The sequence below is a fragment of the Dasypus novemcinctus genome, chromosome 2 (genome assembly GCF_030445035.2).
Source record: "Dasypus novemcinctus isolate mDasNov1 chromosome 2, mDasNov1.1.hap2, whole genome shotgun sequence".
NCBI lineage: Eukaryota > Metazoa > Chordata > Mammalia > Cingulata > Dasypodidae > Dasypus > Dasypus novemcinctus.
Window position 1 is genome coordinate 182759772 of NC_080674.1, and position 13167 is coordinate 182772938.

Here is a 13167-nt window from a genome sequence, read left to right on the forward strand (position 1 = left end):
GGCTCTCCTTACGGGGCGCACTCCTTGCACGTGGGGCTCCCCTACGCGGGGGACACCCCTGTGTGGCAGGGCACTCCTTGTGCGCATCAGCACTGCGCATGGGCCAGCTCCACACGGGTCAAGGAGGCCCGGGGTTTGAACCGCGGACCTCCCATGTGGTAGACGGATGCCCTCACCACTGGGCCAAGTCCGTTTCCCCTCCTCTCTTCTTGTTGTGTCATCATCTTGCTGCATGGCTCGCTGTGTGGGCTCGCCTCTACCAGGAAGCCCCAGGGATTGAACCCAGGTCCTCCCATACGGTAGACGGAAGCCCAATCATTTGAGCCACATTTGCTTCCCTGTTCTTACCCTTAATCCACACTCCTGGGGGTGTGAACCCATTTGTAATCAGGGCCCTTGGAAGATGTTATGATGTTTAAGACGTGGACCCAGTTACGATTAGGATCTCCTAAAATCCTACTTAGGCGTGGCCCAACCAAATCGGGTGAGCCTTAATCCATACTTCTGGAGGCCTTATAGAGAGAAGCCAGAAACCAGAGAAAGCCACAGGAAGAAGCCAGACATCAACAAAGGTAGGGATGGCAGAAACAAAGAGAGAGATTGCCAGGTGATGGGGGGCAGAGGTGCAAGCCAAGGAACCTCAAGGCTGGCACAAGCCAGCACCAGAGCACCCTTACCCATAGCTTCCCATCATAGAAGTAGGCCCCCAGGAGCTTCACAATGTAGGGGTGGTCGCAGGTGGCCAGGATCTCAATCTCCACGATGTAGTCCTCCAGCTCCTCCTCGCTCTTGGTCTCGATCACTTTGGCTGCGGCCAGGTCACCGGTCTCCTTGTTCTTGGCCTGCAAAGCAGAGACACGGAAGGTCAAGACACGCGGCGCAGGAAACCGACCCTTGGAAGCCAGCCCAGGGAGCCAGGCATGCGATAACGGGCGTGAAAACGGAGGCCGCGCGTCTAGAGGATGGAGAAGCTGAACGAGGGGCGCTTGCTCTTGGCAATGGCCAGGGCTGTCCACCGTATCGGCACAGAGAAGCACATGAGAAACAAAATTCTGTTATAAAAAAAAAAAGTAGGATACACCCAGACTATGGAATAAATAAAAATATAAGACTAGCTTGTAGGTATATACCCTAAAGGACTGAAAGCAGGGTCTCAAACAGACACATGTACCCCCGTGTTCACACCGGATCATTCGCCATAGCCAAAAGGTGGAACCAACCCAAGTGTCCATCAACAGATGACGAGCTCAGCAGTGGTCTAGCCATACAACGGAATCTAACGCAGCCATAAAAAGAAATGAAATTCTGATACATGCAACGGTGTGAACTTTGAAGGCATCATGTTGAACATCAAAAGCAAGACCCAAAAGGACAAATATTATATATGATTCCACTTAGAGGAAAGAACCAAAAGAGGCAGATTCATAGAGACAGAAAGTAGATTAGAGGTAACGAGGGGCTGCGGGGAGGGGGATGGGCGTGACTACTTAAGGGGGTAGAGGGTTTCTCCCTGGGGTGACAAAGTTTGGCTAAGGGATGGTGGAGATATCTGGCAGCACAACATTGTAAATGTAACTAATGCCACTGGAGGGTACACTTGAAAATGGTTAAAATGGCAAACTATGTTATTATATGGATGCTCTCACAATAAAAACGGTTAAAAGGCAGCTAACCAAGACAGCATTTCAAAAAGATTAAATTCTTTCATGAGAATATGGATCTCTTTTTCACCCTTACAAAAATAACCAGCAACTGAATTAAGGGGGAAAAAAGGACACTCTCCACAATACGCCATTCCTAACCTAATAAAATGAACAACAGTTCCATTAAAAAATCCAAGAACAGGCTAGCTCTACAAATACCAGCACGGAAAGACTGTTGAGTAAAAACTCAGGTCACAATAAAAGTGGTACAATAGTTCTTATACAAAAAATGGAAAACTCCACGTTCCTAAATGCTCACGTGTGTATGCAAAAGCATGGAAAAACCCTGGAAAGATACACCCGCATCCTGAGAGCAGGCTCGGCAGGGCCGGAAGCGGGGAGGGGGGATAAAGGGCACTTTCTCTGTATTGCTTTAAAAAATTTAATAGGCGAGTTTCCATGCATTTATTTCCATCATTTCATTGACATTAAAAGGGGACCCAAAAAGAGTTTCAAGGAAGCGCCCGCCAGTATCTGCGGGCTTGCTTCCTAGATGCACTTCACCTGGCAAAGCAACCGCTTCCTGTGTGATGAAAAGGGAGTGACGGAGGGAGAAAAACGAGTGACCAGTGCAAGGAACTCCAGCCTCCTCCACTCAGTGAGCTGGTGTCCAGGAAACGGGAGGGAGGTCCCACAGCTCCCTGGGGGGCCCGTGAGCCCGAAGCATCGCGCAGGATTCCAGCGTTTAAGGAGAGCGCGTGGCCCCCAGAGCGAGCCACTTCTTCTGGGGCCTTGGAACAAGCGACGGCAAAGCAGAGGGGACCCTGGCTGTGCCGGGCTCAAAGAGAACAGCCTAGGTCTCCACCGCGGCACCTCCCCGAGGGTTTCTCAAGGCCGACATGGATCACTCTCCACTCTCACCTGACCTGAGGACGCTGCACCCAACCCCACTGCGCCCAGGATGACCGAGAGCATTCGCGCCACCCGGCGTGAGCCTCACGGGGACCTGCATCCCCCCAGTTCTCCCGCTCTGCAGAGGAAGAAGTTAAGGCTTAAGAGGGCGCAAGGCGGGAACTGGGTCGTGGCGCCCGACCTTGAATCTGGGTGCTCTAACTTCAAAGGTTCTTTCCGTGCCTGCCCCGAGTCTCCTCCCCGCCGTCTGCCGGGCCTCTGGCGCTGTGGAGCCGTGGGCACACACTGCAGGGGCACCGGCGGGCTGGCCCTGTGCAGGGCACCCACGGTACGGGGACAGAGCGGCCTCTGTGTGGTCCCAGAGCTCGCGGTCTAGTTGGACAGACAGATCCTAGACAGACCGTGAAAAGCCAGCGTGCTTCTGATGGGGCGCTGGGAGAGCTGGGGAGGGGGGCTCTGAACCCCACCAGGCAGCCTTCTGCAGGGAAGCGATGCTGACAGACTGACACAAACAGGCGGTTTTTACGTTCGTTTCCTTTCTGTATGTTTATTCTAAGTTAAGGTAAACGTTTCTGATCACTGAATTGCCAGGTCCCTGGGGTCCCACTCCAGAGATAACCAGCAACCGCTTCAAATTTACAATCAAGGGCACCCCTGCACAGGGGCTGATCTCCTCTTCTTCCATGTGCTAACTCATCTTCTCAAAAACCTACACTGGGTTTTTTGTTCGTTTTAATCACCCATGCCTTTTATTTTTGCAAACTTTTTTTTAGGAGGCACGGGGGATTAAAACTGGACCCTCGCACTTGGGAAGCAGGTGCTCAACCACCGAGCCACACCCACGCCCCCGGGCTCTGTGTTCATCTCATAGGCAGATGAGGGGGCTGAGGTCCCCGGTGGAGCAGGACGTGGGTCCCGGCCCGCCAGCTCCCGGGCCCGCCCACTCAGCAGCCACGTTCTTCCTCCATCAAAGTCCCCTCCGAGCCGGGGCCTGTGAGACCACCCACAGCCCGCCAAGGCCAAGGTCCAGCACGGGAATTTCATGAGGGACGTTCCCGGGTGCCAGGCCGGGTCCTAGAGTTCACCCTGATCGCTCAGCCCCACCTCCACAGCGTCCTCCCCACTAAACGCCGTTTTGAAAGCTTGTCAGAATATCCTAGAAACGCATCAATCAGTCAGTCAGGGTCTGTCGGCCTCTTCTCTCTCACACACAAACTTAACTTACACACAACTTAGTACGTACCTACTAACGATTTTTCCTGACCCTCACAAAGGAACACCAAAGACAAGGTATCCCCATATACACCAAAGAACTGAAAAGCTGGTCTCAAACAGAAACGACGTTCACAGCAGCACTAGTCACACTAGCCACAAGGTGGAAACCACCCAGGCATCCACCAGCAGGTAAGTGGATAAGCACAATACATTCTATTCATTCAATGGAATACTATTCAGCCATGAAAAGGAATGCGGTTCTCTCTTGCATTTTGAAAAAGGTTAAAATTTATTAATAATAGTAAACTTCACATAGTTAATTCAACTAATTATTTATTGTACATAAGGACGTCTCCTCTAGACTGAGTGCTAGCCTGAGATTCACTGTTTTTACATCAGCAAGAGACCATCTGGGAACAAAACATTCAAATAGTATTTTCCAGGGTTCCTTTCTGGAAACACCTTTAGTAGTTACACACATATCTCTACCTTAAAAAATGAGGAATTCGGTTCTGATACATGCCACAACATGGATGAACCTAGAAAGCATCATGCTACATGAAATAAGCCAGGCATAAAAGGGAAAATATTGTAGTCCACTTACATGAAACACCGAGCACAAGCAAATCCTTAGAGACAGAAAGTAGATTAGAGGTTACCAGGGGGCGGGGGAGGCAGAAATGGGCAGGTATTGCTTAATGGGTGAGAGTTTTTGTTTGGGGTGATGAAAAAGTTGTGGTGATAGATGACGGTGATGGTAGTACCCCACTATAAAAGTAATTTATGTCACTAAATTCTACACTTAAGAATGCTCAAAATGGCAAATTTTATGTTCTATATGTGTTACTGTACTTTTTAAAAAACCCATAAAGACAAAGCCTCCTTTCACACTTGGACACCACCTGCCACCTCACGGCTCCTCCTCCTCTGCAAACGCAGGACGGAAGTTCAGGCACTCGCTCCTTTGAGAAGGTGTGGAGGCGCAGGGGCCAGGTGCGAGCCAGGTGTGCAAGGACCGTGGTGACCAGGCTCTCCCCAGGGCTAGGGGGGAGAGCGGAGCTGGACAACGGCCACGTCCCCTTCCTTTCCCTCTGGAGAGCAGGTGAAGGAGGCAGGGACAGTGCTCCTGGACTACACCAAACCCGCCCTGCCACCGCCTGAAAGGCAGCGTTGCATACTGGGCTGGTTTTCAACTGGGCGCGGGAGCCAGCTTCCCGCCAGTGTCAACACTGAGGCACACCCGCTGCCCAGCACCTCCCTCAGATTGCACAGAGGCCAGAGCCTGCCAGAAAGAGGCCAGGAGAAAACGTGGACATTCAGTGACCTGGCCAAAGTTAAATTCTCTAAAAACCCGGTTAAGGCAGCAACGCATTACTCGAGGCTATAGAGTCGTAATAATCACTGATGATAAAAACAGCTAACAACAACTGGGCACTCACTGCGTGTCAGTGCAGGCTTTCAGCTGGATTTCTCATTTCATCCTCCATCCCGCCCCTGGAGACAGATATTACCATTCCCATTAGGAATGAGGAAACTGAGATTCAGAGAGGCAAGGCAACTTGCCTCAGGTCACACAGCAAGTGAGCGGTGAAGGCTGGATCCAAAAGCAAGCCTGCCTGGCTCCAAAAGCCTGACACTCGAAATCACCTACAACAGGTCCTTCTTGGCGACTGCCCATCTCCCTTGGCTAGAGATAAGGACAACCAAGCCAACAGCAGGGGCAGAGCACTTGGCAGCTGCAGGGCGCTCAGGCTGCCAGAATTTAATCGGCCCACAAGCAATTAAGGCAGATGTTATCCATCATACCTACTTTCCAAATGAGGAGACCGAGGCAGAGAGACATCAGGAGCCCCCCAGGACTGAGCTGTAGCGGTCTCCTGACTCCCAGCCGAGTTCCCGGGCCATGCTCAACACCAAGAGTCCTCACTCACTCCACTATCGATTATTTATTGAGCCCATATTGCGTGAAGCACTTTTCTAGCAACTAGACAGCTTTTGCTCAGAGGGAGAAGACGCCCATAGGATCGTCACCCTCCCACACCATAAAGCGCCTTTTCCTGATTCTTCTTCAGCAGACCCTGATTCTCAGTCCCTTTACAGCAAGGGAGGGGGGGCAGGTATAGCTCGGTGGTTGAGCACCTGCTCCCCGGGTACAAGGTCTCGGGTTCGATCGCCAGTACCTCCTAAAAAATAAAAAATAGAAAAATAAAATAGAAACAAAAAATAAGTAAGGCAAAGGAGAGCTGACTCCATCCACAAATCTCGACATGAGCAGTGGCCTCACCCCGGCCAATCGGAGCAATGCATTTCTTCTGGCCACAGTGACCGGCTCACAGATAGGCATGTGATCAAGTCGCCCAATGAAATACCACCTCAGAAGCTGGGCCCGCAGCCCACTGCAACTGCACAAGCCCTCCTTTACTGCTAGCCTGGAAGGCCAGGCGGCTGGCCCGGAGCTGCCCAAGACCAGTGCTTCCAAGGGGAGCCTGACAATGAAACCAGCTCAGAGGCAGGGGAGCATTGTCAGCAGTCGCATAGAGGGAGGGTGAAAGAGGACCCTTTGATGCCTCAACTCATTTTTACAACTCTGTGAGAGAAGTATTATGAAGAGAAAACCATTTTATAGATAAGAAAACTGATGGCCAGAGGGGTTAAGTCACTTGCCCAAGGTCACACAGCAGGTAATTAACATGGCTGGGATTTGAATTTGGATTTCTATGGCTTCAAAGTCCATGGATCTGACAGCTTTGCTAGAAGGTGCCTGTAAATTCTGCAAAGGTCCCGTCTGGGCCTCAGTTTCCCCCTCTGTACAGCAGGAGGGTGGGAAAATGATGCCCCAGCCCTCTCCTTGAGGGTGTTTTGGGGAGGGAGGTGGGTCTGTGAAAGCTAAGGGTAGTCCAAGTGAACAGGGCAGTGGGAGGTGACAGGAAAGGCACTGCAAAAAGAACAAGGAGCTGTCTGTAGCCGCTGACGTCCTTCTCTCCCACTAGCCTAGGCAAAGCTGGGGTCCAGCACAGGGGGAGCCCCCGCCCGGCCCGCCACCACCGCTGGCCGGCAGTGACCGCCGCCTCGGCCCACACCCTCGAGAGCAGACACACAGTGGCCACTTGTGCTTTTCGGCACAGTCACCTCTGTGGGAACAATCCTCCCCCTTGTGCCCGCTCGCACACAGGGCCAGCCCCGAGGAGGTGGGACAGCCCTCCCAGCCGGGAGCCCTGCCCCACCCAAGGGGCCCAACCAGCTCGGCCAGGGGCCGAGGGCTTCCCGAGGGCCAGCAGACAACAGCCCCCAGACCCCGTCCTCCTCGCCCAGCTCCCGGCTGATCAACGCGCCCCTCCCTCCTCCTCCTCCTGGGAAACAGCCCAGATCACAGAACCTTAGGAACCACAAGGAACTTTGGTCGCCACCCCTAAGCCCGACTCCCCATTCTGCAGATGAGAAAACTGAGTCCAAGAGGGGAATGCTGAGCCAAGGGCTCAAAGGCAGAACAGAGGACACAGGAGCCAAAGGGCCGGGAGGGGCCTGCTCCCTGTGGGACCACCCTGTGTGGCCCTGCCCTCTTTCCCGTGGAGCTGCCGGGAAAGGAATACTTTTTTAAAAATTTATTTCTCTCCCCTCCCCCCCTCCCAGTTGTCTGTTCTCTCTGTGTATTTGCTGCATCTTCTTTGTCCGCCTCTGTTGTTGTCAGCGGCACGGGAATCTGTGTTTCTTTTTGTTGCGTCATCTTGCTGTGTCAGCTCTCCGTGTGTGCGGCCCCATTCCTGGGCAGACTGCACTTTCTTTCGCGCTGGGCGGCTCTCCTTAAGGGGCGCACTCCTTGCACGTGGGGCTCCCCTACGCGGGGACACCCCTGCGTGGCAGGGCACTCCTTGCGCGCATCAGCACTGCACATGGGCCAGCTGCACACGGGTCAGGGAGGCCTAGGGTTTGAACCACAGACCTCCCATGTGGTAGGCAGACGCCCTGACCACTGGGCCAAGTCTACTTCCCTAGGGAAAGGAATCCTGAAAGGGGGGTGGTAAGAGCGGGAAAAGGGGGGCCTGGTCAGCATCCACTCCCCCTTGTAGACTCAAAAGTCCGAGTTTCCTTTGGGAACCACCTTTCCCACTCTCAGTCCATGGCATTCAAGAGGAATTGCGCTTGCTGTGGCTACAGGCCCGCGACCCGGGCCCTGTCAATCAGAATACTGGGTCTCTAGGTACCAGTCATTGGCCAGGAGTGGGTGTGTGACCCAAGCAAGGCCGGAGGGTTTGTCTGTGGGTGTTTGATTGGTTGGCTTTTGTTTTCTTTTGCATTTTTGTTAACGTTATCAGGAAAGCAGCAGCTTCTTTTTCCCTCTAGGGTTGCTCAAGTGGTGGGACGGTCTTGTAACCTGTCTTCCCACATCGTTGGAGAGGCCGTGATGGAGGGACGCAGGGCCCACAGGAGGACGGCTGAGTGCTGAAGAGTCTGTGGAGCACCTGGAGCGAGCCGTTCCTGAAGGCAGACTTTTGGTGGCATGAGCCAGTAAACTCCTTTTGGGCTTCTGTCGCTTGCCACCAAAAGCAACCTGACTAACATAAGAGGAAATGGGTTCCCTGTTTCTGGGGATGTTTGAACAGAGAGCAGATCTCCATGGAAGTGCATCACCGCACAACACCCGTGTAACGACGGCCACCTCACATCCAAGCTCAACGTGATGTACAAACGGACGTGCACCAAGGCCTCACAGAGGAGTTGGCTTACCATCCCAGATCTGGGGGTCTAAACAGAAACCGTGGTTATTAACAGGACATGGGCCATCAGAATGCATGGGATTTTCTGACAAAAGGGTCATTTTACACTTACTAAATTAGCAAAAACAGACAATAATAACAACATCCAGTGCTGGCAGTAATGTGGCAAAACTACAACACTGTAAACTGATTCAACCTCAGAGACTGAAAAAAAATCTTAAGAGCCTTGAAAATAGTTATACCTTTTAAGTCAATTATCCCTGTATTCCAGACTAGGCAGAGCCAGGAAATAATCCAAAAGCAACAACAAAATAAATGTGCTATATGACAGCCACCTAAGTCCATAATAATGGAAAAAGTTTAACTTACTGGGACAGGAGGTGACCCTTAAAAATGATAAACAGAACGAGAGTGATGAGAAAAAATATTTCAGGCATAATAGTAGTAGGCAGGATAAAAAACCTGTAGCTAAGCTATTGCTTTGGAAAAACTGTGTGTGCCTATGACAGGGATGAGATGAAACATAGCAAAAATCAAGTGTTGTTTGTGAGGGTTATTGTCACCCAGTGACACCCGGCAGTTACCCACAGGATTCCCAGCGAGGACACGCTGAGGTTGCCGGGGAAGAGGCTCCTCCATGGAAAGTTACTACTTGCTCCTTACTGCTGTCTTAAATGTTTCCAGAGATGGGCTCCCTTGATCTCTCGGGAACGCACTTGAGCCACAGGGTTAATTGAGATTAAATTAAATTAAATTAAGTTTTCAGTTCCGCAGTTGATAACTTTAGGTGGCTAGCGGCTACCAGACTGAATGGAGTAGAAAGCATTTCCATCACTGCAGAAGGTTCTACTGAGGAACGCTGCACTAGAGCAGTTAAGATTTATTTTCTCCTTTCTCACCACCCCCCCCCTTGTTTGTGCTCACTGTCTGCTCTCTGTGTCTGTTTGCTGTGTGCTCGTCTTCTTTTTAGGAGGCACCAGGAACTGAACCCGGGACCTCCCAGTGGGAGGGAGGCACCCAATGGCTTGAGCCACCTCCGCTCCCAGCACGAGAGGATTTAAACTCCAGCCCTCCGCGGTGGGCTTTTGCTGGAAAGGAAAACGGGAGAGTGGGGAGAGGACCTCACAGGCGATCGATCGATCGATCGTTAGCTAACGTGGTCTCCTGGCAACCCCACGCAGCAGGGCTGGAGGCAGGGCTCCCAGCTGACCTGTCAAATGAACAGCCCAGAGGCGTGGGTCAGCGCCGAAGAACGGAGCAGGCAAGGCTAAAGGTTTCCATTTTCCCCATGCTCTCTCTTTTGGACAGCTGTGCCGGGCATGTGTCAAACACGGTTCAGGCCGCTGGAATCCAGGAGGGGCTTGGTCTGTTTCCCACGGAATGGAGAGCTGCCCTGCCTGGACCCGCTTCATCTTTGCATGGTGACAACTGTTGCCAGTAGCAGGAAAGGACTTGTGGCTCTATCAAGGAGGGAGGAAATCTAGCCGCGGAGGGAGTCAAGTCGCAGCAGAACCCGTTCCGTGCCAGGGAAGGGCCCTGAACAAACTGAAGGCACCAACAAACTGAGGGCACCGAACGTCGCCACAGGAGTCACCAGACCTGGCCTTCCGGAAGCTGGGCCCTTGCGCACCTCAGGAGGGAGAACCCGAGACCGGCCATGGCCTGCTCTGCCTTTGTGTGGCACAGGACGGGTGTCTACGGGGTACGCGGGGCTGGCCACCTCCTGCTACTGGAGACAACCAAGGCCCAAGCAGAGAATGAGCTTTGTCCAAGGTCACCCACGCCAGGAAGCGGCAGCCAGGACTCACCCCCGGCCTGGCTCTCCGCCCGATGCCTTTTCCCCTCAGCAGCCTTCCGGGGTGAACCTCCAAGGGCTCCCTGCCCAGCTGCCTCGGGGCCAGTCCTCCTTACCCATCTCCTCCCCACCACCTTCTACCAGAACCTTCCAAGGCCCCCCACTGCTGTCACGATAATGTCCAAGGCCCTAGGCCAGCATCTCGGCCTCACCAGCTGCCCCCTGCCCACTTTATGGGATTCCACCACTCCCCTCCACCCACCCGTGCTTCACCCAGGCCTCCCACGCATCCCACTTCCTGGCCTTCCTTCACGCTCTTTCCACACCTGGGTTTAGCCACACAAGGTCCCTGCGGGCTTCCTCGAACCCGAGCCCACCTGCCCACTGGATTTTCTTTACCCCTTATTAGATATTTCACCATAGACCGCCTGGAGCCACGATCACGTGTGTTCCCAGCCTCTCACTCGGACCAGCTTGGAAAGGCGAAGCTCAGGCCTGATCCATCGTGCTTGACCCCACAGAGCCTGGCACAGAGCCACCAGTGGGTGGGCAGAAGGGAGATGAGTGCGGAGACAGATGGCGCGTGGTGGGGCGGCTGGAGGGACAGGCGGATGGGTGGGTGGTGGGAAGAAGGGTGGGTGGCTGGGGTGGAGGAGGGCGGGGGAGTGGGAGTAGTTGGGTGATAAGATGGGAGAGTGGGTGGAGGGGTGAAGGGGTAAATGGAAGGATGGGAGGGTCGACTGACGCATGGGCGAATGTGAGAGAGGGTGGGGGCTGGCTGGCCGGAAGGATGGCGGGGAGGGCAGGTAGGTAGGAGGACGAGCCGGGGGTGTGAGGATAGGGGGACGCGGGAGAGGGACAGAGGCAGGAAAGCTATATCCAGGAACAGACAACCATCAAGTCCTCCTCTTTTCCAGAAGACACTTGAGCCGCTCTCCTCCCTCCAAATTCTTCTTCTTCTTTCTTGGAGGTTCCGGGGATTGAACCCGGGACCTCGTATATGCGAAGCAGGGGCTCACCCCTGGTCTTACACCGGCTCCCCAATGGTCAGAGAGTTATTTTTACTAGTACCTACTCCACAACAGCCAATATCTCCATCTTGGCAAACTTAGAAATGGACAAATCCCCATCAGGTGATTTGTGGAATAGAAATAACACAGGGTTTTAAATAAAAAGACCTAGGTTCAAGGAAGCGGATGTGGCTCGAGCAGTTGGGCACCTGCTTACCACATGGGAGGCCCCAGGTTCAGTTCCTGGTACCCCCTAAAGAAGACGAGCAGGACAGCGAGCTGATGTGATGGGCTGGCGCGGCAAGCTGATGCAATGAGCTGATGAAATGAAGAGACACAACAAGCAAGGAACGGAGGTGACTCAAGCAAATGGGCACCTCCCTCCCAATGGGAGGTCCCAGTTTCGGTTTCCAGTGCCTCCTAAAAAGATGAACAGACACAGAGAGCACACAATGAACAGACACAGAGAGCAGACAGCTAGCACAAACAATAAGGGGAATGGGAAATAAATAAATAAATAAATAAAATCTTAAAAGGAAAAAAAAAAAAAAGGCCTAGGTTCAAGTCCCGACTCTACTCCTTAGCAGCTAAGCACCCTTGGGGAAGCCAGGAAATTAGGCCTTAGTTTCCTAATGGAGAGAGGGACAATTCTAGTGACACAACAAAAGTTTATAAAGCACTGTAGTGTCAGGTGACTATTGGGTACTACTCCTCTCTGGGGACTGGGGACTGTTTTTCGGTTTGTTTTCAAAAGCCTAAATCCATGCTTATCTTTCCACCAATGTATCTTATTCCTCCGTCAATAAGTATTCATAAATAATGGCTGGGTGGATGAATGAAGAATGAAGAAACTGCTGTGTGTGCCTCTCTGCCACCCCACATAAGAGGAGTGCCGAAAGTGACAAGAAGTCCATTTTCTCCCCAACATACTCAGATTTCTGAATCCCGAGCTGTTGCCTCATTTCGGAAGGCAGCACCTCTTTACCCTGAAGAAGGCAGAGCTTTCCGGCTGGGGCCAGGAGGCCCACAGCTCACAAGCCCTGCCAAGGGGAGTGAAAACACTTCCAGATCAATAATTGCAGTGCCAGGTTTCAGCTCCGCGACAAACGAGACGGCTGAGTTTCACAACAAGCGACACTTAAGGATAGCACAAAAGCGGAGGAGGGACACCCCTCCAGAGACGTGCGTGTAATCCTCTCGCCTGGGGGAGAAGCCTGCCCAGCTCTCCTGGCAGGCGGGGACAGGCTGAGCCACCCAACTCCTTCTGAGCCAGCAAATGAAAATCTAAAACCAGAACGGCACCGGCCCCAAAGATACCAAGTCATGCCCTTGGCCGTGAACCCGGGCAGCCCGTCCAACTTGGCCGGGGACGTGGGAGACTTCGGCTCTTCAGAGGTGATGGGGAATCCAAGCCGCGTACCCTGATAAAGGAGGCCGGAGAGGTGAATGTGGGCTCCGGCTCCGTGGGGCCACCACTGTGCGCTGTCCCAGGCTCCTGTGAGGCCGGAGAGGTGAATGTGGGCTCCGGCTCTGTGGGGCCACCACTGCGCGCTGTCCCGGGCTCCTGCGGTCAACAGGAGAGGACGGGGCCCCTGAGCACAGGGGAGGGAGAGCAGAAGGAAGCCCCTGTCTCAGGGCGTTCTCTGGCCCCTGCACCACCGTTAAGGCGTCTTTAAGCTTTAACTCACTTCACCTGCATCACGGTCTTGGGAGCTGTGTCCTGCTAGCAACTCTGTTTTCTAGACAGTTACAAAGCTCAGAGGGGTAAGGTACCCTGTTTGTTTTTTGGTAAGCAGTACTTTTTGTGCTGTTTTTAAATTATTATTATTGTACAAGTAACACACCCTCATCACAGGGGATCTTAAAAACATAATGGC

General features: G+C 53.0%; 1 protein-coding gene across 1 annotated transcript in view; it reads right to left on the bottom strand.

Annotated features, from left to right (window-relative positions):
* The window catches only part of STK10 (serine/threonine kinase 10), a 126301-nt gene that overhangs the window by 102628 nt on the left and 10506 nt on the right, over nt 1-13167 (bottom strand). The window contains exon 2 of the mRNA XM_004464768.5: nt 678-842. Within this exon, the coding sequence (XP_004464825.2) occupies nt 678-842 (165 nt within the window). The remainder of the gene's footprint in view (nt 1-677; nt 843-13167) is intronic.